The sequence below is a fragment of the Periophthalmus magnuspinnatus genome, chromosome 13 (assembly GCF_009829125.3).
Source record: "Periophthalmus magnuspinnatus isolate fPerMag1 chromosome 13, fPerMag1.2.pri, whole genome shotgun sequence".
In the NCBI taxonomy this organism is placed as follows: domain Eukaryota; kingdom Metazoa; phylum Chordata; class Actinopteri; order Gobiiformes; family Gobiidae; genus Periophthalmus; species Periophthalmus magnuspinnatus.
Genome location: NC_047138.1, coordinates 6,387,458 through 6,410,559, shown reverse-complemented (window position 1 = coordinate 6,410,559; position 23,102 = coordinate 6,387,458). Strand labels below are relative to the sequence as shown.

General features: G+C 38.1%; 3 protein-coding genes across 4 annotated transcripts; 1 reads left to right on the top strand and 2 right to left on the bottom strand.

The window, feature by feature from the left end:
• Window positions 1-3,719: 3,719 nt before the first annotated feature.
• tgfb1a (transforming growth factor, beta 1a) lies at window positions 3,720-13,021 on the bottom strand. 2 transcript variants are annotated; one of them, XM_055226268.1, is made up of 6 exons: window positions 11,366-13,021; window positions 6,418-6,702; window positions 5,631-5,865; window positions 4,874-5,024; window positions 4,612-4,722; window positions 3,720-4,524 (listed from the first exon to the last, which is right to left on the bottom strand). In XM_055226268.1, the coding sequence occupies exons 1-6, from the start codon at window positions 11,694-11,696 to the stop codon at window positions 4,477-4,479; spliced, it is 1,161 nt and encodes a 386-aa protein (XP_055082243.1). In that variant the 5' UTR covers window positions 11,697-13,021; the 3' UTR covers window positions 3,720-4,476. The 2 variants fall into 2 exon arrangements, with proteins under 2 accessions (XP_055082243.1, XP_033832355.1); XM_033976464.2 differs by having other exon boundaries at window positions 3,724-4,524; window positions 6,418-6,696; window positions 11,366-13,010.
• A 1,149-nt stretch (window positions 13,022-14,170) lies between these two features.
• Window positions 14,171-18,886, top strand: LOC117380782 (cyclin-dependent kinase-like 1). The gene is made up of 10 exons (XM_033977626.2): window positions 14,171-14,373; window positions 14,887-15,060; window positions 15,178-15,299; window positions 16,107-16,179; window positions 16,606-16,696; window positions 17,024-17,224; window positions 17,532-17,614; window positions 17,689-17,745; window positions 17,958-18,107; window positions 18,374-18,886. The coding sequence occupies exons 2-10, from the start codon at window positions 14,893-14,895 to the stop codon at window positions 18,467-18,469; spliced, it is 1,041 nt and encodes a 346-aa protein (XP_033833517.1). The 5' UTR covers window positions 14,171-14,373; window positions 14,887-14,892; the 3' UTR covers window positions 18,470-18,886.
• Window positions 18,887-19,437: 551 nt separating this feature from the next.
• On the bottom strand, window positions 19,438-23,102 carry LOC117380398 (cytochrome P450 2F5-like). Its single transcript, XM_033977203.2, has 9 exons — window positions 22,918-23,102; window positions 22,538-22,700; window positions 22,315-22,464; window positions 21,378-21,538; window positions 21,009-21,185; window positions 20,801-20,939; window positions 20,290-20,477; window positions 20,077-20,218; window positions 19,438-19,979 (listed from the first exon to the last, which is right to left on the bottom strand). The coding sequence occupies exons 1-9, from the start codon at window positions 23,086-23,088 to the stop codon at window positions 19,798-19,800; spliced, it is 1,473 nt and encodes a 490-aa protein (XP_033833094.1). The 5' UTR covers window positions 23,089-23,102; the 3' UTR covers window positions 19,438-19,797.

The window sequence follows — 23,102 nt, the reverse complement described above, 5'->3', positions numbered from 1 at the left end:
AAAAATTCATCCTAGTTTTTTCTTGGCAATAAATTATGCCGCGGTTGGGTACAGTACCTCTTTTGGTGAGGTTTATAATTGTACTTCCTGGTTGTGCATGTGCGGATGATGTGACGTAGGTAGAAGTAGCCTAATTACATTACTGTTTACAAAGTTAACATGGGCCAAAGGATGTCAAAATGGTATGTATTTATTTTTGGATAGCCCCTTGAGATGCGTCACCTTTATTATGTTAAATGAAGGTTTAAACTGTAAAATGCATTCCTTGGGCATTAAATATCTCTGCACTTTATATGCAATATTTGGTATGGATGACATGGGTGGTAAAAGGATTATGTTTTAGAAGTTAACGTTACTTCCTGTATTTTTGTACTTTTCTTCTTTTTTCTGCAATTTGCCACTTAACTGGTGTAAAACCTTGACAAATATTTACCACTGGTACTATCCCACCAAACCAAGTAAAGATGGGGAAAAACATGAAAACCTGCACTTTAACCTCATTATTCTATGTCAAATGTCAACTAAACAGTAAAGCATGTGTGGTCTGAATGTTCCCCTCCCTGTACATCGATTTTATCCACATCTATCACTTGTCTTCTTTATTGTGGAGTATCTTCAAAGAGTTGGCAAAGTGATGAGAGAGAAAGATGTAGAACGATATACGGTCTGCTGACTCAGGTGCTGAAAAACATCTGGGATTTAACTACAGGTGTTAGTGGAGCGATGAGGGCTGGAGACAAGACAGGTGGAGGGGCCTTTCACCTTTTCACTGTTTTCATTGAGAAATCCGGCACAGTTATTTACTCTTTACAGTTCACATGGAATAGTGTCTTTTTCACTTGATATTTATATCTCTAGACAAACCCGACTTACATTACAATATTGCAAAAACTACTCCTCTTTTATACAAGCCACATGAGCTGTCAGCAGAGTTAATTGAAATTAAATTTGTGATAATAATATTTGGTTTAAAGTTTTCCTTTTTTTTAAATTAAAGACTCTAGATGTAACATAACAGTGCTTACAGGAGAAGGAAAAGGTGTATATTTTTGTTGTGAGTGTGTCCACAGAATGAGCACCTGCAGCAACAATGGCCTTGAGCAGCTGTGTGTTTGTGGAGCAGAGCTGAGCAGCAGCAGGACACCAGCCCCTGTTATTAAGGTCAGAACCGGCCCCATCCAAAGCCAGTGTGTTGCTGCACTGGTCTACTTTTAACAACCACATGTAACAAAAAACTTGGGACATATAATTAGGCCAATTAATCAAATTTTAATTGACATCAAGATTTAGTCATCTACAATCGTCAGTAGTGATTTAAGCTTGAGTCTTTAGTTGAGACGTCCACAGCCAAACATCTGTCATGAGGACTTTATCTGTTTGTTTAAAATGCCCATTATTTAAATCTGTCTTGTTTATGTCCAGGAAATTACATTAAAAGTCATTCTTATTTGGTTTTAATAGTACAAAATAAAATAAAATTGTGATTGAGGGAGAATACGTAGGAGATTCTTTTTGTTATATGGCCCAGTCCTAATTTTGAACAGGTTGGTCATTAAAACAGACTCTGCATATGTTTACTATGGCAGCTTTACTTTGTTAACTCAAAGGCTCAAAGGAAAGATGATTCAGGCATTACATTAAGCTGGGCTAGTGAAATGGGGGTGCACATGTCAGTAATCAAAGAAGCAATTATGTGAAAAGTGAATGACTTATCCACAACAACAATGTTCCTCTTACTCATTGGTTCATAAAAAGCCGGCACGTGTGTCCTGTTAGCTTTAAATGGAACACCTGTTTAGACTTGTAACACAGAGACAGCTCTCTTTCTCCTCTGCCACTCGTATCTGTAACACTAGCATACAACACAAGAGCTTCAAGTGGCCTCTTTTACATTGTTTGCGTGCACTGCGATGGGTATTGCTACACTCGAGAGGTGTTCACGGTTTGTCCCTTTCAAACGCCCATGGGCCTTAGAGGAAGCAGCTGCGGAGAAACGAACAGGATCTGAAGCGGGACGGTCCTGCTTTTCGACTGCCCCCTGGGACAGTTGCATTATAGGAGATTTATGTCTCTCTTGACACTCATTCTCTTTGTTTGCTCTGTGCAGTGAAAGTGAAACAGGTCACAGCACAGGGGCTGTCACAACTGGGAAGTTTCTTTAAATTTCATCCATCCTCTTGGTTTTTCCTGTTTGCTTATAGTAATGAGTCTGTTTTCTAGGGGAAAACCTTTAACAGAACAATTACACCTATGTTGGCAACCTTACACAGTGTCTATTGTTCTTTTACAATCCTGTAACTCTGTAATGTCTGTCTGGATTGTCAACATAGATATGATAATGGTTTTATGAGCAGGCTATTTTTCTGAGTTATACAACATACACAAAGCTACAACAATACATTGCACAAGACCTTTTAAATTAGAATTATTTTAGTGCCAAATTTCTCAATCTTCTATCTCTTGAATGTGCCATTACGATGGAAAATTACCTCGAGTTTCCAGTAAAACACAAGGAAAAGGCTATATATTTTCACCAAATGCTGCTCGTCTCCAGGAATGTAATTTTTTTGCTTGGATTGTTGCACATTGTGACATTAACCTTATCTATCTTGTATTTATTGAATTACAGATTACTTTATGGCTCAAAAATTAATACCAAAACTGGGGAACATTCCAGGTAAAGCAATAACATCTCAATGCAGGTGGCAGTTGCACAGTGCACCTTTAAATCCTTCTGTAATCTAAAACTATACTATTCGGTGACATGTATACATTACGCTGATATTGTTGTCAAAAATAGCCCCCTGGAGACAAACAGAGCCTAAGCTTCTGTGATCTGCTTAAAGCTATGGAACAAGCTGGCACACCTCCCTGTCATCTGATGCACAGAGAGACCCTGACACTATTCTCTAATATGAAGCCTACAATGTGAAGCATTCGATGTTGACATGCTGGAGCGTCAGTGGGGTGTCAGTGGGTTCACGTGCATGTGTATACGATGTGTGTGTGTGTTTTATTTTCCATGCAGTCATTGCCCTTAAGACTATGGCTTACCAACGCGCCCAGACCTGCTCCCCTCATTCCCAATCCAGCCTCGTGTGCTGCCAGTAATCCCCTGTGTACTGGGGAGGGGTGGGGCAGCCAGGGTGGAGGTAGAGGTGTCACATGGGGTAGTAGTGAAAAACCCTCCCAATAGCTTAAGTTACAAGAGCAGGTGAACTCTGACATGGGGTATAACTATTGGCCACTTTACCAGGTGTCCAACACACACCTGTAACACAGCAAGCATGATTTACAACTGCCTAGTGCCATAACAGTTTATGGCCTTGTACAGCTTCAAAATTCTACTTTTTAACAACACTTCCTTGCAGCCCTGTTACTTCTATCCCAATGATTTTTGTTTTTGTAATGAATTTTAAAAATGTATGTTTAAATGTCAAGATATTCCATTTATGATCTCATAAAAAAGAATCCTCAGGTTTGTTAGTTTTTTACTGTTTAGCGAATTGCTTTGTTTGCCTCTTGAAAAAACAACACCCACCTGAAAAGAAACATGTCCCCATAAAAAAACATAAAAAGGGAATTAATGGTCAAATCTTCTGAGTTTCTGGGTATGTATGTTGTATGTTGTTTTTACACAGCATCCTAACTTTTGGAGTATTAGGATCGCGATTAAAGTTTGTGACCTCTCTTAGTCCCAATATTACTCTCAGAAAATGCAAACAACATTTACTTTATTTCATATTTTAACATTTTTACCAGTACAAATCGTAAGTGCATTTAAAAAAGAGTAAACTTTCCTGTGTGTACTACATCTTTAACCTTCAGATGAACATTTATTGTTTCTGATATGATGATAGAACTAGTACGTGATATCTGCCCAAAACTGAAGCAGTAAACCACTAAGGCAACACAAATCTCTCCTAACAAACAGTAACATTGTGGAAAGTGAAGGTGATGGACGGTTTGTGAGTAACTTCAGTTGTAGGAATTCCCCTCAGTTGGACAGTCCCTTTGCTGCCCTGAACACCTGCGTCATTACAGGTATCTTTCATGGCACTTAATTCCATACCTCAGTTAAAGCACCATAAATATGCCCTTGTAAGGAAGTCTCAAATGTCCTAAAGAAATGGCTTATCTTCCATCAAAGTTCATTTGGTCCAGGCTTTATCCACATTTGTAATAAAATAAATGTAAAATGCACTTTTAATCTACAAAATAAATTAATTTCAACATGTATATTTTGACCACTTTCACGTCAGTTCAGACATGGAAAATACTACCTATACAGGAGTCTATGCTTTTGTCTGCATCCATAACAACAATGTCATGGATCACAGGAGGAAAACTGGACCACAAGCGATCCAGATGGTTTTAAATATTCCTTTGTCGGAGCCTCGAGTCTCAAACAAAACTCCTTTCATCCTTCTCTGTTGTATATCCTTGTGTGCCAACGCTCCACGCCGCTATGTATTTTTAGCTACACTTGCAGGACTTCACGATCATATTGGACAGCTGTTCCACCTAAAAGTGAAAATCAACACCAATATTAAAACTCGTCTTCAAACACATAGCAGTAGCATGACAAGCCCTGTGATGTGGTATCGGTACCTTGTGTTGCCGGCCCACGTAGTAGAGAATTGGCAGTGGCTCTAAGCTTTGTGGAACGCAGCACGGTTGGGCTGAGGCTCCTGGGTTGTGATGTTTGTACAGGGCCAAGATCTGTAAACAATTATATCGCTCAAGCAACAGCTAACCCCAACTGAGCATGAATTTCACCACTACACAATCAATGCCAAACACATTTTAATAGCTAAGTCATAAAAAAATATTAGTCCAAAAAGTGTGACACAGAAGTCATACCAGTCCTTACCTGTGAATATTTGTTTTCAGCGTTCCAGATGTAAGTGCAGGAGCCCATGCAGTAATTGGCGTGGTAGCCCGTGGGCTTGTGGATCCACTTCCAGCCTAAATCCCTCCTGAAGTCAATGTACAAACTCCGCACACAGCATGTTTCTGTCTGGCTGAGGACAAAAGTGCAAACAAGTCAAGACAGGTAATGCTTATCTTTACTCATTATGTATTTTAATATTCTTATGGATTACGTATATATAGGCCATATTCACCCATGGATCTAGTTCATATTCTGAAGTGTGTTTTTTTTTTTTTTTAATGGGCTATTCAGTGACCAATGATGGATAAAAATAGCAAGTTTTAGCAGGGTTTTTTTTTTTTTTTTTTTAAGTAACTCAATAGGAAGAGGCTGAGGTGGACAAGATAATACATTATCATTCATATTGTCAATGTTGTTTGGAAGATACGCCAAATTTGAATATATTGTTTTTACAAAAAAAACATATCGACATGCTGCAAAAAGACCTGACTAAAAATTTTAATATGAAACAAGTTCATGTGGTAATCTTAATTTTACACACAAATATTACACCTCAACTAATGACTTACCACATTCCTGTTGAATTACCCAAAAATATTGATAAATATTTTTTATGTCAATATTGCCCATTCCTAAGAGTCTTTTTTTGAATGCCCTATTATGTAGTTGCCAGAGCAAACCAGTTGTCAAGTAATTTGGTCAATTGAAATAAGTAGGCAGTAAAAGTCCTCCTTACGCTGGGCAGGTGTCCTTCGAGTCAGTGGAGCGTTTACTGCGAGACGTGGGGTGGCTGCTGACATTTTGAGGGATGGACATGGTGAGGATATAAGGAGGTTGTTGTGCCCTTGCTTTTAGTGCGGCCGTGTCTCCTCTCCCGTTCTGAATCCCAGAAATTTCAAAACTGAAGCGGGTGTCCCCACGTACAGAGTCACATTCACAGAAGAGCCAGAGTTGAAAGCCCTGTTCGTCGTCTAAACACAAATATCAACAGGTTAATTCAGCTTCAACTAGTCCAAGTTAGGGGTCAATATTTGGTCAATTGATAACAGTGATCAGGACTAGGGTTAGTGTGCTTTTATTTAGAACGTTTGATTTCATATAATTGTGTAATATAATGTGAATGAAAATAAATTAAAGCCCCACCGTGTAACCTTTTAGCCCAAAAAGTAGACTGAAATAAAAGCATTTTTTTTGTTGTTGTTGTAATAATACTGAAAAAACTTGACCTGACTCTCATTTGGCCTGGAGGAGGGTCTCTACCTGCTCGTCTCCATTGAAATGTTATATATTTTCCACAAAATGGGATGAGAATGGAGAATGTTCCAAAATATGGCATTACCTTTCTATTTCCATGAAATCATACAAAGGATGTGGCACCTCCAGGTAGTTACACGGTGTTGATTTAAGGATTTGACTGCTATTTAGACACAGTATTGGTAATCAACATGTCTACATTTCATGATTATCATCATGAAATTGTGATTATCAGACAATACTATTAAACTAGATTATATCATTCTCACCGTTGTCTTTTAACCAGCTCTGCAGTGTCTCTGTGACATCAAAAGACAGCCACTTGTCTTTCATCTGGTTGCTGATGAATCGTGATGCCAGGTAGCGTGCAGAGGGACCCAAGCCCTGGTACAGCTCCACGCGCTGCTCTGTGGGAATAGTAGTGTGTTTGATGAGCATACGCAGCTCGGCTGTGGTGAGCAGCCGGTAGTCTCCCACACTGCTCCGTATGTCCGCCATGTTGAAGTACATGGAGACACGTTTGGAGTTCATTGTTGTCTCATTGTTGCCTTTTGCTGTGAAGGAACAAAATGAAAAACTGTAAGTAGAAAGTCTTTTCACCTATTCAACTCATCTCTTTACTTGGGTTGCCACAGCAAATTATGTATTGCATTGAAGAAAGATGTCCTTCCTGTTCTTTCGACCAGTACTATGAATATATGGATCGCTCATTTTGACTGTAATGGGTACTGCACATAACACAAAGTACACAAGAGAAGCCAGCTTTTAAATGAACTTAATAAAAGTATTATATTGCAAGCATCCCTTGGAGTTGCCCATATTAGTAGACCAACAATACAAAGATCAACAATTTCAACCCATGTGTTTCAGAATGATAAAAATCTAGGACCATTATCATAGCAACTGACACTTTAAACCAAAATATTATATCTTATCTTATATCTTATATCTTATAACAGTCAAAATGTCACCAACAACTGGAAGCTGAAAACTATGAATAGTTTTGAACAGTTTTGTAATGATGCTGTTTTCTGACTTCATTAAAATTACAAGCCTAAATTGTCCGAATAACTGTCTAAATGTTTATAGAAGCTGCAAAATTGGGCTAGTTCATTAAACATAATTAAGCCAAATATGCCAGATTCTTTCGTGAGCTACTGTTAAACTCTGTAAAAGGGGTGGTTTTCTCGCCCACAGAGTTGTTTTACTGTAATGAGACTTTATTTCTCAGTTTGACCATATCTTGACAGCAAGAACATTCCTTCTGTAAAGTTTGATGAAAAACAGAGCCAAGTTAGGGCTTCGGGTCCATAAATCTACCATTGCGATATTAAAGAAGGATTAAGTGCAATAAGCTAAGTGCAAGAGAAACCTATTTAAAGAGAGAAAATAAGAGCAAGTCCAAAGAAAACATAAAGAATTCCCTTATGTGAATGTAGCACATGTATAGGTTATATATATATATATATATATATATATATATATATATATATATATATATATATATATATATATATATATATATATATATATATATATATATATATATATATATATATATATATATATATATATATATATATATATATATATATATATATATATATTTCTTATTATATACTGTTTTTAAAAATATGGGCTGTTCAGTGACCAATGATGGATAACAAACAGTTCAGATGCAAGTATTAGCCAGTTTTTAGCAAAGCTCCACTATGTTATTGTCAAGATATGCTACAGAAATTGAAAATAAAAAAATGGAAAAGAACTTTTGCAGTAGTCTTTCAAAATAAAGTGATATTTCTACAGTTTTGTTTGCAAATTAAACAGCATTGGGCTTGTTCAGCATAAGCGCAAATCCAAAGAATACCCTAGTGAACGTAGAATGTGTGGGGTGGGGTGGAGTGGGTGAGGTACAGAGAAATTGGAGATTGGGGTGTGAAGCAGCCCAAGACTTTTCACTATGTTTCAGCCTGTCAACAGCACATACCTCAAATTCAGGAATTACTCACTTATGAAGTTTGGCTACACAGCATGAATCTACCACATACTTGTTCTGTCAAGACGGTACCAGGATCCTCCATATCCCAGCTGCCCCTATCATTTATGAGCTCCACCATCTGTATATATACTATACTCTATGTAGTGTATCTCTTGCAGTGAAGCTGACAGAGAACTGAAAACAGCTAAGGGAAATAACATGACATTTTACTGGTTCCACCCATAAAGAAGAAAGTGAATATACAGTCACACAGTGCTGTACTGAGTAGCAGAGTGAATGATGCATCAAAGAGGTCAAGCTCCGTGTGAGTTTGAATAAGTATAAAAATGTGTTAAGGGTTAGAGAAGTACTTGCAAAACAGGAAATAAGATCATTTCCCTCCTACATTGGCTGTAATGTGATAGACTTATCTGTACTACATGCAATAGTAGTCTATGAATATAACATAATGCTATAGTTTCTTACAGAGCTTTGCAAAAATTAAATAAGGTCAGCATTTTATTTAATTTTTTCTAGTTAATAATGGGTCAAGCTATGTGATTTAGACTGAAGTAGCAAAAAATAAATATAAATGAATATGACAATTTTTCATTCATGCAAAACTTAAGTCATATGCTGTTTCTGAGAGTCCACACCTCGCTGAAATTTGTTAAATCCACCTGTCACTCACTCAGAACATGATCAAGGTTGAACACACAATATTACCAAATAATATATTGTTTTAGAATCAGATTGCAATTAGATTTTTTTTCTTTTCTTTTTTTATCGCAATATCATTCTGGTCTAGACTGAAGTACATATAGAGGTGTGTTTCAGTTTGTTTAGTTAATTTTACTCAGTCAATATTAGAGACAAATATGTTTTGAGTTGCTGCTTGAGGCAAAAAGTTTGAGACTGTATTGCACATAAGTAATGTCCTATATTGGTCTAAAGTGGTGCAATTTAAGGGATGGATAAACAGTGCGGAGTAAGGATAGACTAGTGCGCACTATCTTGGGTGTGGAGGGATTTGTGTTGTCGAATCAGGGCCTATGGCAGGTAAGCCCAGGACAGCTGTTGTGGCAGGTACGGTGTTAGCTCTGTAATTACCCGAGGGAGGGACCAGATTCCTGCACCACGCTAAATGCTGCCTCCTTGATACGTTCAGCTCCACCTTATAGCCCACTCATCGATCACTGGCTTTATTAAAGCTTTTACATGCAATAGTTACATGTGATGCAATGTGTTCTGTTTGGCAAATCAAATGCAAATCTAAGAATGGGATTAATTTAATTGGAGCTAATTTCCTGTTGAGGAAGAACATCCTCTTTACTGAGATGGAATAGGAGTGCATTGTTATTTTGTAATCCACCTTACGATTAAAATTATGGACTAATGCTAATAACTCTCAAGTGTTTTCCACAGATATGCACCACCCTAGGCTACATCAACAGTGTTTGTTTGCAAAGAAAAAACTTTTAGAACACATTTATCCAAGACATCAAGTTAAAGTTTGTTTCTGTTATTAATAACCACTTCATTATTGATGAATAATTTATCAAATCTAGTGTACTTATTTGTCTGACTTGCCCGTAACAATAATCTATTTTAGTTTTAAGTTCTTTTAGAAGGGGAAAGAGCAAACTGAGCCTCGCCAGAGATTAAACTCGGGTCAAGGAAAATTGTGTAAACCCTAAACTAGAAGTAAAATACATTTATAAATAATCCTGTTTAATTTCTTTAAACAAGTTACTGAAACACAAGCTTAAACATAACTAAGCGACAATAGCAAATAGCCATCGGACTGGGTGTTTCTGGCATTTCCACAGAATAAGGAAGCACATGTTTCCCATGGGCATCACTAGCACCGGAGTCACTCTATCAGTGAGCTTTCCTTCCGTTACGCTGCCCTGTCACAAACATGCAATGGCAATGACCAGGCAAAGAAAAACAGCAGACATCAAACAAACAACATATAAATGAAATGTAATATTAAATATATAAACATTATCACAGGCAGAGCTGGGATGAAGGCCTATTGAGAACAAGTGGCAGGGTTAGTATGGGAGAATCCAAAGCTCAAGTTACAGGAAAACCCCATTTCCCTGAGGGAGAGAGGCCGGAGAGGCAGACAGCAGGGTAAGGGTGAAGGAGTTTATTCACGTCTTGTCTCATCTGAGCTTTGTTTGGTTGCTCGTCTTTTGGTTTTCATCTGAGCAGAACCAAATCCTGCCACTTATTTTGAAAACACCTTTGTTCTCTCCTGGTGCTGCTGATTCCTACTAATGGTCCATCCACTCACATCTCTTTTGAAGTGGTGGATAAGACAGGGATAGTGTGAACGCCTGTCTCTGGGGGAGTAGTATAGGCATGTACAGAACAATTGAGCAAAGAAAGAGTGAAAAAGATATGTTTACCGTCAGAGTCCTCCTTACACACAATTATTGCCATATTTTCTGTTGGCTGAACAAACTGCACATGTGCTCCAGCCAGGAGTGATGTTAATAAGCAGTAAAAATGCCGTAGATATAACGAAACCTACTCAAATCTTCAGTCCAGATGTAACAAACTAGCCCTGCTAACTTGTAATGCCTGTGAACTCTGAACTTTGGAGCCTGCCTGAAGATATTGGGATGAGATGAGAAACGTTACACGAGTTTTGGAATTTTGGCTCTTTTTAAAAAGGCCAGGGATTACTCATTTGGGCAGGAGCAGTTGTAAAGTAAAGTTTATGTAATGACATTTGCAACAAATTATAGGTCAATTTCTCATGACAAAAGATTTCTGAACTCTGATTAATCTAAAAAAAAAAAAAAAAAAAAAAAAAAAAAAAAAAGAAAAAAGAAAAACAAACCTTAACACAAGAAGCTGACTTTGGTTAATATTTAGAAAAAAACATTACAAATTTTATTTTGAGTTGGTTGGGCAGTTTTGTACAAATATACCAAAATATGTGCCAAATAGCCTACAATATACCCAATATAAACCAACCATAACCATTTTTCTTTTTTACAGTAAACATATGTGAAAGAAGTAAACCATATGTCTTATACACTGTAATGCTGCCACAGCTATAATTCCAAACTCTATTTTGATACTAGAGCTTATTACTCTATGTACCAATTCCAATACCACAATCATTTTTAGGACAATTTTTACACATAATAAATTCTCCAACATTACAATGTGGTCTTATATACTACTGTATTCTAGTTCTTAAGTATTTTCTTTGTACTCACCAGTCATGTTAAACTTGTGCAGCACTTTGGCGAAGTACTCCTCCTCCTCCTGCTCCATGGAGATGACTGTGGGGGCCTGTGACTGTTGTTCCTTTAGCAGGTCCTTGGTGCTGTTATACAGGGACAGTAGTGTGCTTGGGATGTCATCCTGGTCTCCAGCCTGGTCTGGCTCCGGTTCTTTGGGCAGACGCAGTTTACTGAGAATTTGGCTCCTAATCGCCTCTATGCGCTTTTTCTTCACCATCTCCAGATCTAAAGTCTTACATGTCGACATAGAATTGACTTTTTCTAAAAAGTACACTGCCATAATGATCATAAAGAGGACCCTCATGGTGGCGTCCCAACAACAAACGCACCAATTGACTTGTTAATTCTTTCTCAGCTACTGCCTCCGTCAACTTAGGATGCTTAGGGAACAGTGAATCACCAAGAAGGAGGTGTTACTGACGCAAGGTGTTTACATATAGCAGAATAGTCAAAGCAGTGTGGAGAGTCCAAAAAAGTTCAGTGACCCAGGTTGGCAAATTGTGGCAATGCAGTCCGCTGTAAAAATACTTCCTCTGTCTTCATTGCATGTGAGCAGGTGGGAGAAATCCTATGAGTGGGCAGACAGGCTTCAACTGATGAGCCAGTTTCTGACTCAACCTCGCAGGTAACACAGTGACGTCCCAGACAGTGAACCATGCCCAGAGTGGAGCTGTCAAATGTTACTACAAAGCCTGGCTGAATGTCATATCGTGTAATGAAAGCTCAATTCTATCATCTTGAATCAAAATGAACCTATGAACTTGAATGTTATAGTCACTTTTACGCTGGTTCCATGCAGTATTAACCCAGCAGAACAAAGCCAGCCAATCAAATTATGACAAATTTCTTCCAGAATCTGAATAGTTTTTGAATGACGTACGTGTGTTTATAATAACTTTTTGTTTATATAGAAAGCTTTATCAGTTGACCTCTCTCCCTTAAAGGTCAGACAAACTTCTCAGGGGACTTGAGTTAACTTAGAGATGATCAAATTGACACTTGAGAGATTTTAATTGTATCACTTTCAACAGCCATCACACTATGCTGTTATTAAGACAAGTGTCAGGAAGCATCTGACATACACAATGCCCCTGACTGTGACTACCTCTTTTTAGCATAACAGCATGTGATCAGTGTGCAGCTGTATTTGTACAAAGGGTTCTCATTCAAGTCTCAATGTTTTTGTTTGCACTATATGAACACGTCTCATTTCACAGTTCTCTCAAATTCAGCATTAAATTTGGTACGACTTATCTTGAGGACTTCCGGAGATCAGGCGCAGTAAACCCAGCAGTAGCAGTCCCAGTTAGCTCACAACTTGTCCGGGTCAGCCTTGTGTCAATGCCCTCTGTCCATGGATGTCTCTGAGGTGCTGTATTCTCTTCTGCAGCTTCTTCCTCATGTGGATCTCCTCTCTCTGCTCCTCTGTATTTAACTCCCTCGCTGCCTCTCTCTCCTGGAGCTTGTCAGAGCTTGCTGGTGACAAAGTGATTTGTGGGCGCTGTAGGCTTAGATAACTTTTCCTTTACACTCTCTTGCTCTACCTCCCTCTCTTCCTCCCTCCCCCCCCTAACTCCTCTCTGGTTCCTGTTACTGGTCTAATAGTGTGGGGAGCTCTCTCCGCCCAGGAAATGAGGGTAACGGCCGTAGAGTAAAACATCTGCTGTTTAACACAGATCTGCTCCTGTCCCCACTAGCAAGCACCAGCTATCTGCAGAGAGACACATTGTCATATCAACTATAGCCGGATACTCTGATGAGTGACAAGTAAGTACAAGTAAGTAGTAAGTTTTGCACGGCACACTACTAGAAAACCAGCTTACATACTGGATGTCCCTCTCAGTACAGATACAGTACAGATAGCCCCCCAAAAGCATCTCTCCAAGGATGAGTGAGAGATAAGGAACTGCCAAAGCCATGAGGTGCACTGGGCTGTTTTTGTTTTGTTTGTTTTGTTTTTGTTTTGTTGTTGTTGTTGGTGGGTTTTTTTTGGTTATTTATGTATTTATTTTTTGTCCCAAAACAGCATCAGATTTGGATCTAATTGATTAGTGATTGGCTGCCAACTGCACATGAGTAAGTACTAGTAGGCAAGGCAAAGCAACTTTCTATAGCACAATTCGTACACAAAGTAATTCAAAGTGTTTTACAGAATAAGAAAGACATTAAAATCACAATACAAACAAATCTAAAATAATAATAAATAATCATCATAAAATTAATATTAAAGAAGAGTGCAGAATAAAAACCTTTCAATCATATTCACAGCTAAACAGAACAGTTTGGAGCCTGGATTTAAACATCAATAACATCAACATTTAACAAAAAAAATATTGCTAATATTAAAGAACAGATTGTGAAATAGTAAAAATTACCTTCCAAGTGACTAAGAACGCCTCCTCACTTGGCCCAGTGGTTGTTGGTGGTTCACAACGCCATCTGGTGGTGTAAGTGTAAGAACACAGCCTTCTAATAAATACAACTCCTATTTTGTTATTAGACTGACAGGAACTAGTTGTTTTTTTTTCTGACAACACTGTTCGTGATTTGTCGCGTGGAGCATTAATTAATTGCGTTATGTTCTTTATGTTAATCTAAAGTTACAGCACAAACCCCCTGAGGTCCATCACGCGCGCCTACCTGCAGCCTACCACCTGTCGGACATGGCGTTCTCCCTGGTAACCACGTAAGTTTATCTTTGTGCGTCTTAAAACGTGCGTAGTGAGTGTGGTGAATGCTGTCGCGTTGCTCTCTGTGGCTCTTGGGTCTTTTCTCCCTGTGGCCAAAGTGGCAGAGGGCAGAGCACACACGACACAGAGGAGTTGTTCTTTGGATCTTGAGCTAAAGTGGACAGCAACTTATTTGTGGAATATGAAAAATAATAAAAGATGAAGATTGAATTTGCATTTAGATGGTGGGTAATATCTGGAGTGCATCCTGGAAACTGGCGACGCACAGGACGAGGATAAAGCACGCAGCAAGTGAGTGAACGTAAAGGAACCTTGTATACTGTGTATAGGCTGTGATGATGGCGCACATAGAGATTTGGGGTAGATTTTTCTGAAAACCCAACCAGTATCAGTTTAGACTACTCTACTAAGAAAATGGCAGCTCCTTGCTTTGTTTGAGTTCTGTTTATTTTATTTTTGTTTTTAATCTCACCTTAATTTGTTGAATAAAATGCCATAAGAAAGTTTTTTAGTTAAAGCATGTATACAAAGTACAACTAATATCTTATAAGTAGGTGCAAAGGTTTTTATTCTGCACTTTTCTCCTGTAATGTTAATTTTATGATGATTATTTGTGATTATTTATGCTTTGATTTGTTGTATTGTGATGTTAATGTCTTTCTTATTCTGTAAATCACTTTGAATGACCTTATGTGCGAATTGTGCTCTACAAATAAACTTGCCTTGCCTTGCATATGGTAAACAAGAATTACATAGGCCTACTACTGAATGTTTCAAAGTGGTTTTAAATTTTGTATTTGCCAGGTGAAAATGGAGAAGTATGAAAAGCTTGCCAAAATCGGTGAGGGTTCCTATGGTGTGGTGTTCAAGTGCAGACACAGAGACACCGGTCAGATTGTTGCCATCAAGAAGTTTGTGGAATCTGAAGACGATCCAGTCATTAAGAAGATTGCATTGAGAGAAATACGCATGTTAAAGGTAAGAATGTGTTATTAGGCCTATTCTAATTTGCTCTTGTATGGTTTTCTTAGTGATATAGATCGTAATCTTATAATTTGTGTTTTAAAATTGTTTCTGTCTCTGTATTTCTTGCAGCAGTTAAAACATGTGAATCTTGTGAATCTACTGGAGGTGTTTCGGAGGAAAAGACGGCTGCATTTGGTCTTTGAGTTTTGTGAACAGACCGTCCTCAATGAGCTGGACAAACACCCCAGAGGGTAAGTTTAACTACCAGAGTGCATGGATTAAAGATTATAATGACGTCTGAGAAGTTAAAGAGTTACTAAACTTGTCTCAGGTTGTGCAGTGTGTACAAGTTTGGATATATTTGAAAAGAAAAATGTTGTTTTTATAGCTTATCTACACAAAAGATTATCATTTAATATAATTTATTTTGGACAAATAGTGATTCTGGGGGATACAGCTTTGACTGACAAATTTAGAACATTAAAAAGGGGGGTCAGTTCAAATTGACAGATATAAATAAATGTAAACTTCACTACTTCAACTACTGATAGTGATCATTTTAGTTTACATATCATGAAAAACAAAATTCAGTGTCTCATAAAAATATAATCAATATGCAATTTCATAATCTAAGTAAATCATTGACATTCATACACCTTATCCATATTTACATATTCAATTTAATTTAACAGTATAGGCGTAGATTAAAATTATCTATGCACAGTTTGCTGTGACTTACCCAGCATAATATCTCTCCATTCAACACGGTGCTACTACTTGTTTCTATGTAAATGTCACTGTGTGCTGTCGCCTCTGCAGCCATTTTTCTTTTCCCACTTGGCCGTACGGCAGAAACTCTAGCTGCTCCTGGAAACAAAGGGACTGTTGCCGCTAGTGACAGGCCTAAGGTTACCCTGGCCATCAGAGCAGCCAGAGCAAAGAGTCACTTCTTCTTTTCAAAATACTCAAATAATGAATGTACCTGACATGACAGGACTTAACACGTCAATAGAATTCTTCCAGTGTTTTAAATGGAGCTCCACTCTTGGTCTGCACAGTGTCCCCGAGGCCCAGCTCAAAAGTATAGTGTGGCAGACTCTCCAAGCTGTCAACTTCTGCCACAAGCACAATGTATGTATTACATTATTATTTATAAATGTTTTATTTATTACACATAACTCTGCAGGGATTGTACTAAAACATACCTGCTGCCATCAGCTTTTACAAAACAAATGTACTTTAATCAATCATGCCTATTCTGCAGTGCTGTTCATATTTTTGCATCTGAAACATTTATTTAGTTGTTTGCATCTCAGTGTTTTCTTTTTTAATTCTCCTGTACATGGTCCCTGTATAATAAACAAAATAAACAAACCAGCCATTTCCCTATAGATTTTTTGCCAAGAACATAAGAATAGTAAATCTGTCATCTATATATTATCCATTCTGCCATGTATATTACTTATATGGTCATGTTTTGAACAAATAATGTAAAGACTAATATTGCAAATGGCTCACCCTTTTCTCACTTTTTCCTTTTGTTGAACTTTTTCACAGTGCATCCATCGCGACGTCAAACCAGAAAACATCCTTCTGACCAAAACTGGCGTGATCAAACTGTGTGACTTTGGCTTTGCTCGGATCCTGAGTAGGTCACCCAGAGAGCAGTGCATTTATGAGCATTTAGAGTTAATGTGCCACTGATGACTTATTCAGCACGGGCCTTATATCAGCTCCTGCTGCCTCCTCACTTTCAGCGTTTGAGCGAATCAATTGCATAGGAGGGGCATTGAGCCAGTTAGTGCACCTGTGTGTGGCGTGTCTCTGTTTACCCTCACTGCCTTGGGTTTCAGTGTTATGTTTCCATACCTTAACATGAAGTCATTCAGTGAGCCTTGTAATCCCTTTCTCTACAATGTACCTGCTATTTAGTGTCTATTATTCAGTATTCCCTGGTTTTCTCTTTGTGCTTAAGCTGGGCCAGAGGATGACTACACTGACTATGTAGCGACGCGCTGGTATCGGGCCCCTGAGCTGCTGGTGGGGGACACTCAGTATGGGGCTGCTGTGGATGTTTGGGCTCTGGGCTGTGTATTTGCTGAACTGCTCAATGGGAATCCTCTCTGGCCAGGGAAGTCTGATGTCGACCAGCTTTACCTGATTCAGAAGACTCTAGGTATCAAACACTGTCAATACTGGCAATACAATAGCTACAAATAATGATAAGTTCAGTGATTGTTACCCAAGGAATCATTTACCATTGCCTTTACCTTATACGTATTCTGTCTGCCTGCCCAAATTCAGTAGGCTCGAACAAGCATGATCCTATGTCCCATAATTTTAATATGATTTTTTTAGTTAGTTTTAGATAATTTGTTGGGAAATGCTCTTACATTTAGATTATGCCTACAAAAAGACTAACTGACAACACATTTATCATTCTAAACATCATTTAATAAAACATTGTCTTTTTTCCATACCAGGTGACCTGATCCCCCGACATCAGCAGGTGTTTCGGTCCAATGTTTTCTTCAATGGAGTCAGCATTCCTGAACCAGACACTACGGTAAATCTTTGAAAACTGGTGGATGTTACTTTGAACTTTTAGAATTAATTTATATTTTTCTGTGTCAAACTTAGGAGCCCCTTGAAAAACGCTTCTGTGGTGTTTCTGCTAGTGCCCTCCAAGTTATGAAGGTGTGTAAACAATCCACAGGTTTGATCTTTCAGTTCTCCCCTTTTAATTATTAACAATGTTTTAGATCAGTTTTACCAAGCAATATTAATAATATTTACATTTTCAGGAAAGTATTCAGGTCATATTGCATTTTTATGAGGTTACAAAAGTTTGACAAGTAACATATGCACTGATCTACACGTGTATTCTGTGTGTTTGTGTATGGGCGCAGTCGTGTCTGGTGATGGACCCCTCTCTGCGTCGGTCGTGTGAGGAGATCTTGGAGCTGCCGTACTTTCAGGAGGAGGCAGCAAACTGGGCCAGAGACACAGATCGTCCTGGAAGACGCCACGACAAGGGCTCTAGGCGCAGACAGGCAGGGGTGAGACACATAGTTCTAATGAGAATTAAGTAAGAATTCAAATCTAGTGATACTGTGTAATCCCTGCATTAACCTCTTGATACAATATACAGTATAGAGAATTGATATTTGCTACTAAAATAGGATTTGATAATGTGGTGAGAATTGCTGGTATTGCACCATGATGCTGAGCCTAATTGCAACCATAAAACAACAAAACCAAGAAAATCAACTGAACTTTTGCACTTAAACGTACTTATCCACATTTTCTCTGTTCTTGTTTTTAGGCCCAGTACCTGCCACAGTTACCACACAGCAATCTGTCTCCAGCACCTGATGTAAAGAAACAGGTGAAACATAAATATCATCTCCCAAACATCTAGATTTAAAAGACTAAAAGAATTTTGTTTTGTGTATGAATGTTATTTAAGTTGTCATTACAAAACCAATAACTGTCCTAACATACAATATCAACCAATTTTCCTATTGGCACCAGGCACATTTCTGTAAAGTGATGAAGATGTTTAAATGCCACAGATGTGCCATCCCCTATTGGCATGCTTTATGTGCACTAAGAGCAAATACTTTGACTGATTAAAATGTGTTTACTGTATTTAGGGAAATACGTAATTTGTGTTTATAGAAAATACTTTTTATTCTGTACTACTGTATACTTGGGATCTCAAATAAATGTAATGTGAAACAATAACTGTAATGCACGGATATCTACCAGTATGATGTTTTTGTTTACCATTTAAAACGTCTTCTACATCCACTGATGACTAAACTTTGCACTTTGTATTTTGTATCGCATCTATTATGTCTTTCTATTTGCATCCAAGCAAGGAATACATTGGTAGTAGAGACAAATGTCATCTGTCCTGTTCTGGGTCACAGGGACATGGAGCCTTTCCAGATATCTGTCCTAACAACCATTTTGTTCAGTGATGCCTTTATGAAAGCTGCAGGGTAGCCTCAAAGACTGGTTAAGTAACATAATGCCTCCAAGCACTGGTTTTGACAATGATCCAATGATGCATAGTGGCTTCTTTAGCGCGCTAGGATTCAAATTAGCACGCTGACAAACTGACACACTACCTTGATTGATCACCACTTTAAACTGCTCAGATTACAGCCTTTGTTTACGGTAGTAATGGGAGTAAGTGTAGCTAAACATGTTTTGTTTGAACGCAAGGATATTGGATTTCTTTAAAACTCCTCTGTTATTTAAGCTTAACTTATATTAACAGTGATATAATCAGTAACACCTGAACATATGTATAGAAATCATAGACAATAAAATAAGTGGTTTTTTTTTATCATTTTAAAAAAGTGTCTACAAGTGTCAAAATTGTAAATTGAGCAAGCACATTTATTAAATCTCACAGGCTGCAGTTATTTAGATAATAGAAACCTTTCTGCAAAGAACAAAATATCCTGTTGTCCCTGTAGTTTAGACTAACAACAAGTCCAGAGATGCATGAGATTCCTGTATTAGTTTATTTATTAGGTTATTTTTAACTCTTCTCTCAAATGTTGATGCTCCTGGAGTTATTTCCAAAATCATGTAGCCCCTAACACCAACCTAATCTTAGAGGGTCACAGTAGTAATGTGCCAGTGTCAAGCTTTAGTAAATGTTGATTTCCCCCAAACAAATGTGTGAATTATTACTATCAGGTAGATTTGCTATCAGGCTCTGGAAGCATTTTTTCACCGTGGTGTTGCGATAATGTTGTATCTACGATGAACATTTGCAAAGCTGCTGAATTCTGGAGTCAGCTCAATACTGTCTGGACCTCCAGGACAACTAAATGTGAAATGCTGCAGCAGTTTCACCAGGAATAAAAAAATCTCCATACGAGCAAGAGACTCCCCAACACAAGCTCTTTTTCCTAAAAAAAAACAACATAAAAGATAAAAGATTATTTAGATTATGTTCACCCTATTAGATTTACACGATCAACTGTATACTGAACATTTGTGTCTTACCTGCAGAAAAGGGAAGGAAGGCTGGATTTCTCTTGAAGTTGTCATTGTGGTCTAAAAAGTGCTGAGGGTTAAATAAAAAGGGAGTTGCCCATTGTTTGCCCTCTTTAAGAACAGAGTACAGAACTGGGAAAATCATTGTGCCCTGCATTCACAAGACAAATTTGTTTACAGTAAATAAATAAGTCCATATACTCTTTTGAGTGACAAAATTACCTTAGGTATTGTATAGCCCCTAAAGGTGATGTTGTGAAGAGCATAGTGTGGCGCTCCTAGAGGTGCAAAGTCCATAAAGCGCTGGACTTCATGGAGAACTGCATCTACAAAGGGCAGGGACTTTCTGTCTTCCATAAAAGGAAAACGCTCTTGTCCAATGACACTGTCAATCTCCTGCTGCATTCTCTCTAAAAATATATATATACAAATAAAGAATTAATTATACTGTATAAGTTAGATGCTTTATTTATAGCAAATAAAAACATAACAATAATGTTTTGTTTTGTTGTTGTTTTTGCAAAATCCATTGTTAGTTAATCTTAATCTAGTGGTAAACTCTGCTCTTGAAGTTGGTGAATGCTGGTGTCCTTCAGAATAACTGCTTATACATGGGTGTATGTCAAACACTTTTTGCTTCAGTGATTGAACAAGTAACTGTTGTTTTGTCGTAAGATACATTTCATTCTATTTATAGACAGATCATTTCACAATTTGGAGAAATATTACCTACCTTGTATTTTTGGATACTTGATGAACACATTTAAAGCAAATCTTATAGTGGAGCTGGTGCTTTCGGTTCCTCCCATATACATATTAAACACAGTGGACACCAAGTTGTCATTGTGGAACTCAGTGGAAGTGCCCTTTTCCTAAAATATACAAAGATCAATTTTAATTGGCATATTTTAAAAGTTTATTGCTAAACACAAAAATATAACCTTTATGGCTCTCGTAAGGAAGCAGTCGATGTAGTCTCTTGGGGAGTTTGGGTCTAGAGTGTCTTCATGCTCTTTCACCTTCTCAATTACAAATTTTCTGAGCTCTTCAATTCTTTTAAATGCTTTTTGATGGCCGCCGGGCAACCACTCCATCAACCGAGGAAATATGTTGTACAACTGTGGGCAGAATAAAATTGTTTTTACAGTTCAAGCTATAAATCCTCTTCATCAAGCCTCTTATAACTGATCTGATTGAGCTGTAATTGTACCTTTTTTTTAACCCAGTGTAGAGCACAGGCTACATACAGTCTCCTTAGCTGATCTAATTAAAACATGTTGGAATATGTTGACATAATGACATTGTCTCACCACTGCCCAGGGGCTGCTTATCAATATCAGTATTTGAGAGATGTGCTGCAGGAGGCGGAGAAAGTGTTTGTCGTCATAGGAAAAGCGCTCGCCAAAAACCAGGCAGCAGATGATGTTGGACACAGAGCAGCTCAGAAAGAAAGTGGGATCAAAAGGTCCACCTGCACAAAATGATGGATGGGTTCAGAAACAGACACGGAGGCTGCTATGGGTGTTGAAGTCTGACTGTAGTTCGCTGTGGTGACTTGGTGGTGATGCAGTGTGAAAACTGTGTGCCACATAAAAGCTTTATGATTTTTATATTATTCTATGGTTGTATTTAGCTTTATCTGTTTAGAGAGGTTGTGGTTATACCACTGAAAACTATAAAATGGTTTGAAAATTATAAAATGTTGATGATGATTTGATTTCTGCACTGGATCATCTCATCAGACCAGGGGGCTTGAATTATTGTCGAGATAAAGATGACAGAGACACTGTGATTTGCAGTGCGCTTATTGATGGTCAGGTGTGACCACCTCTGCCATCCTTCTTTATCTCTAATTTTGTATTTGTGTTTGGACAGCTGTGTCAAGAAAAGTACCGGTAAACATTTTGTGGAATTTTAGAGGAAAATACATGACCAAATTAGATATAAAACCAAGTAAAACATGTGTTATCATTCTAATTAATAATTTTATTTCCTTACAATTATTGTATTTATTTTGAAACTTTTTTGATGATCATTTTTTCCTCTAAATACTGCTAGTTGTTTCCCAAATAGTAATGAACAAACAAACAAAATCTGTTAAAAGGGAAGAAAGGAATACAAATGAATTTATTATCTTCAATATACAGTTGTTGCTATCATTGTTATTTGAATTCCAGTTGAAGCAAGACTTTGCCAGTCAACTTTGTCAAGATGTATTGATGTATTTATTTACCATATGTAGCATACCTTTCATTGTTTTGATTCGCTCCACTAAATGTGTGCTCTCCTCTTGGATCCACTGCTCCATTCCTTTGCGTCCCATCCCAAAGTCCCTCAGTGTGCTCAGAGTGAACTGCCTCAGCTGCCTCCACCTCTCTCCATTACTGATAACCAGCCCTTAGGAAAACAATAAGGTTACCCCATCATAAGTATATTAGTATATTTAATACAAGCAGTCCACGTGTAGTACCATAGCCCCTGGTAATTTTGACTAAGAAAGGTAGTGGTCCTCTCCCAATAAAGTCATCTGCATGGTCCACCAGAGCCTCCTTTACTGCATCATATCCAATCAGAAAGACAACGCGCTGCAATCCGGTGTTCACCATGATAACAGGGCCATAACTCTCACTCAGCTGTAGATACACAACATGTCAGATTGCGCAAGGGAACTCCTGCCCCACATTTTCTGCAATACTGCCACATTCATAACATTCCTTGTAGAGAGACTGCACATGTGTAGTGAAGTTTGAAAACACCAGAACAATTTTTGTTTTGTCTTTTTCGTCATTTGCCACTGTTCTTCCTCAACAACTCAATGCATGTGACATTGGAGTTGTTCTTTTTTCTTACCTTAACCACAGATTTGTACGGTGCCTTCCTGTCCAGTTGAAACAGGTTTCCCACAAGGGGAAGGCCAGTAGGTCCTGGGGGTAAACACATCTGTCTGGACTGTTTTCTGCTGAGCAGCCAGAGCAGAACAAACACAAGCACTGCCAAAAGAACAGAGTCAAAAAATGGCATGATGTCTCTTGCAT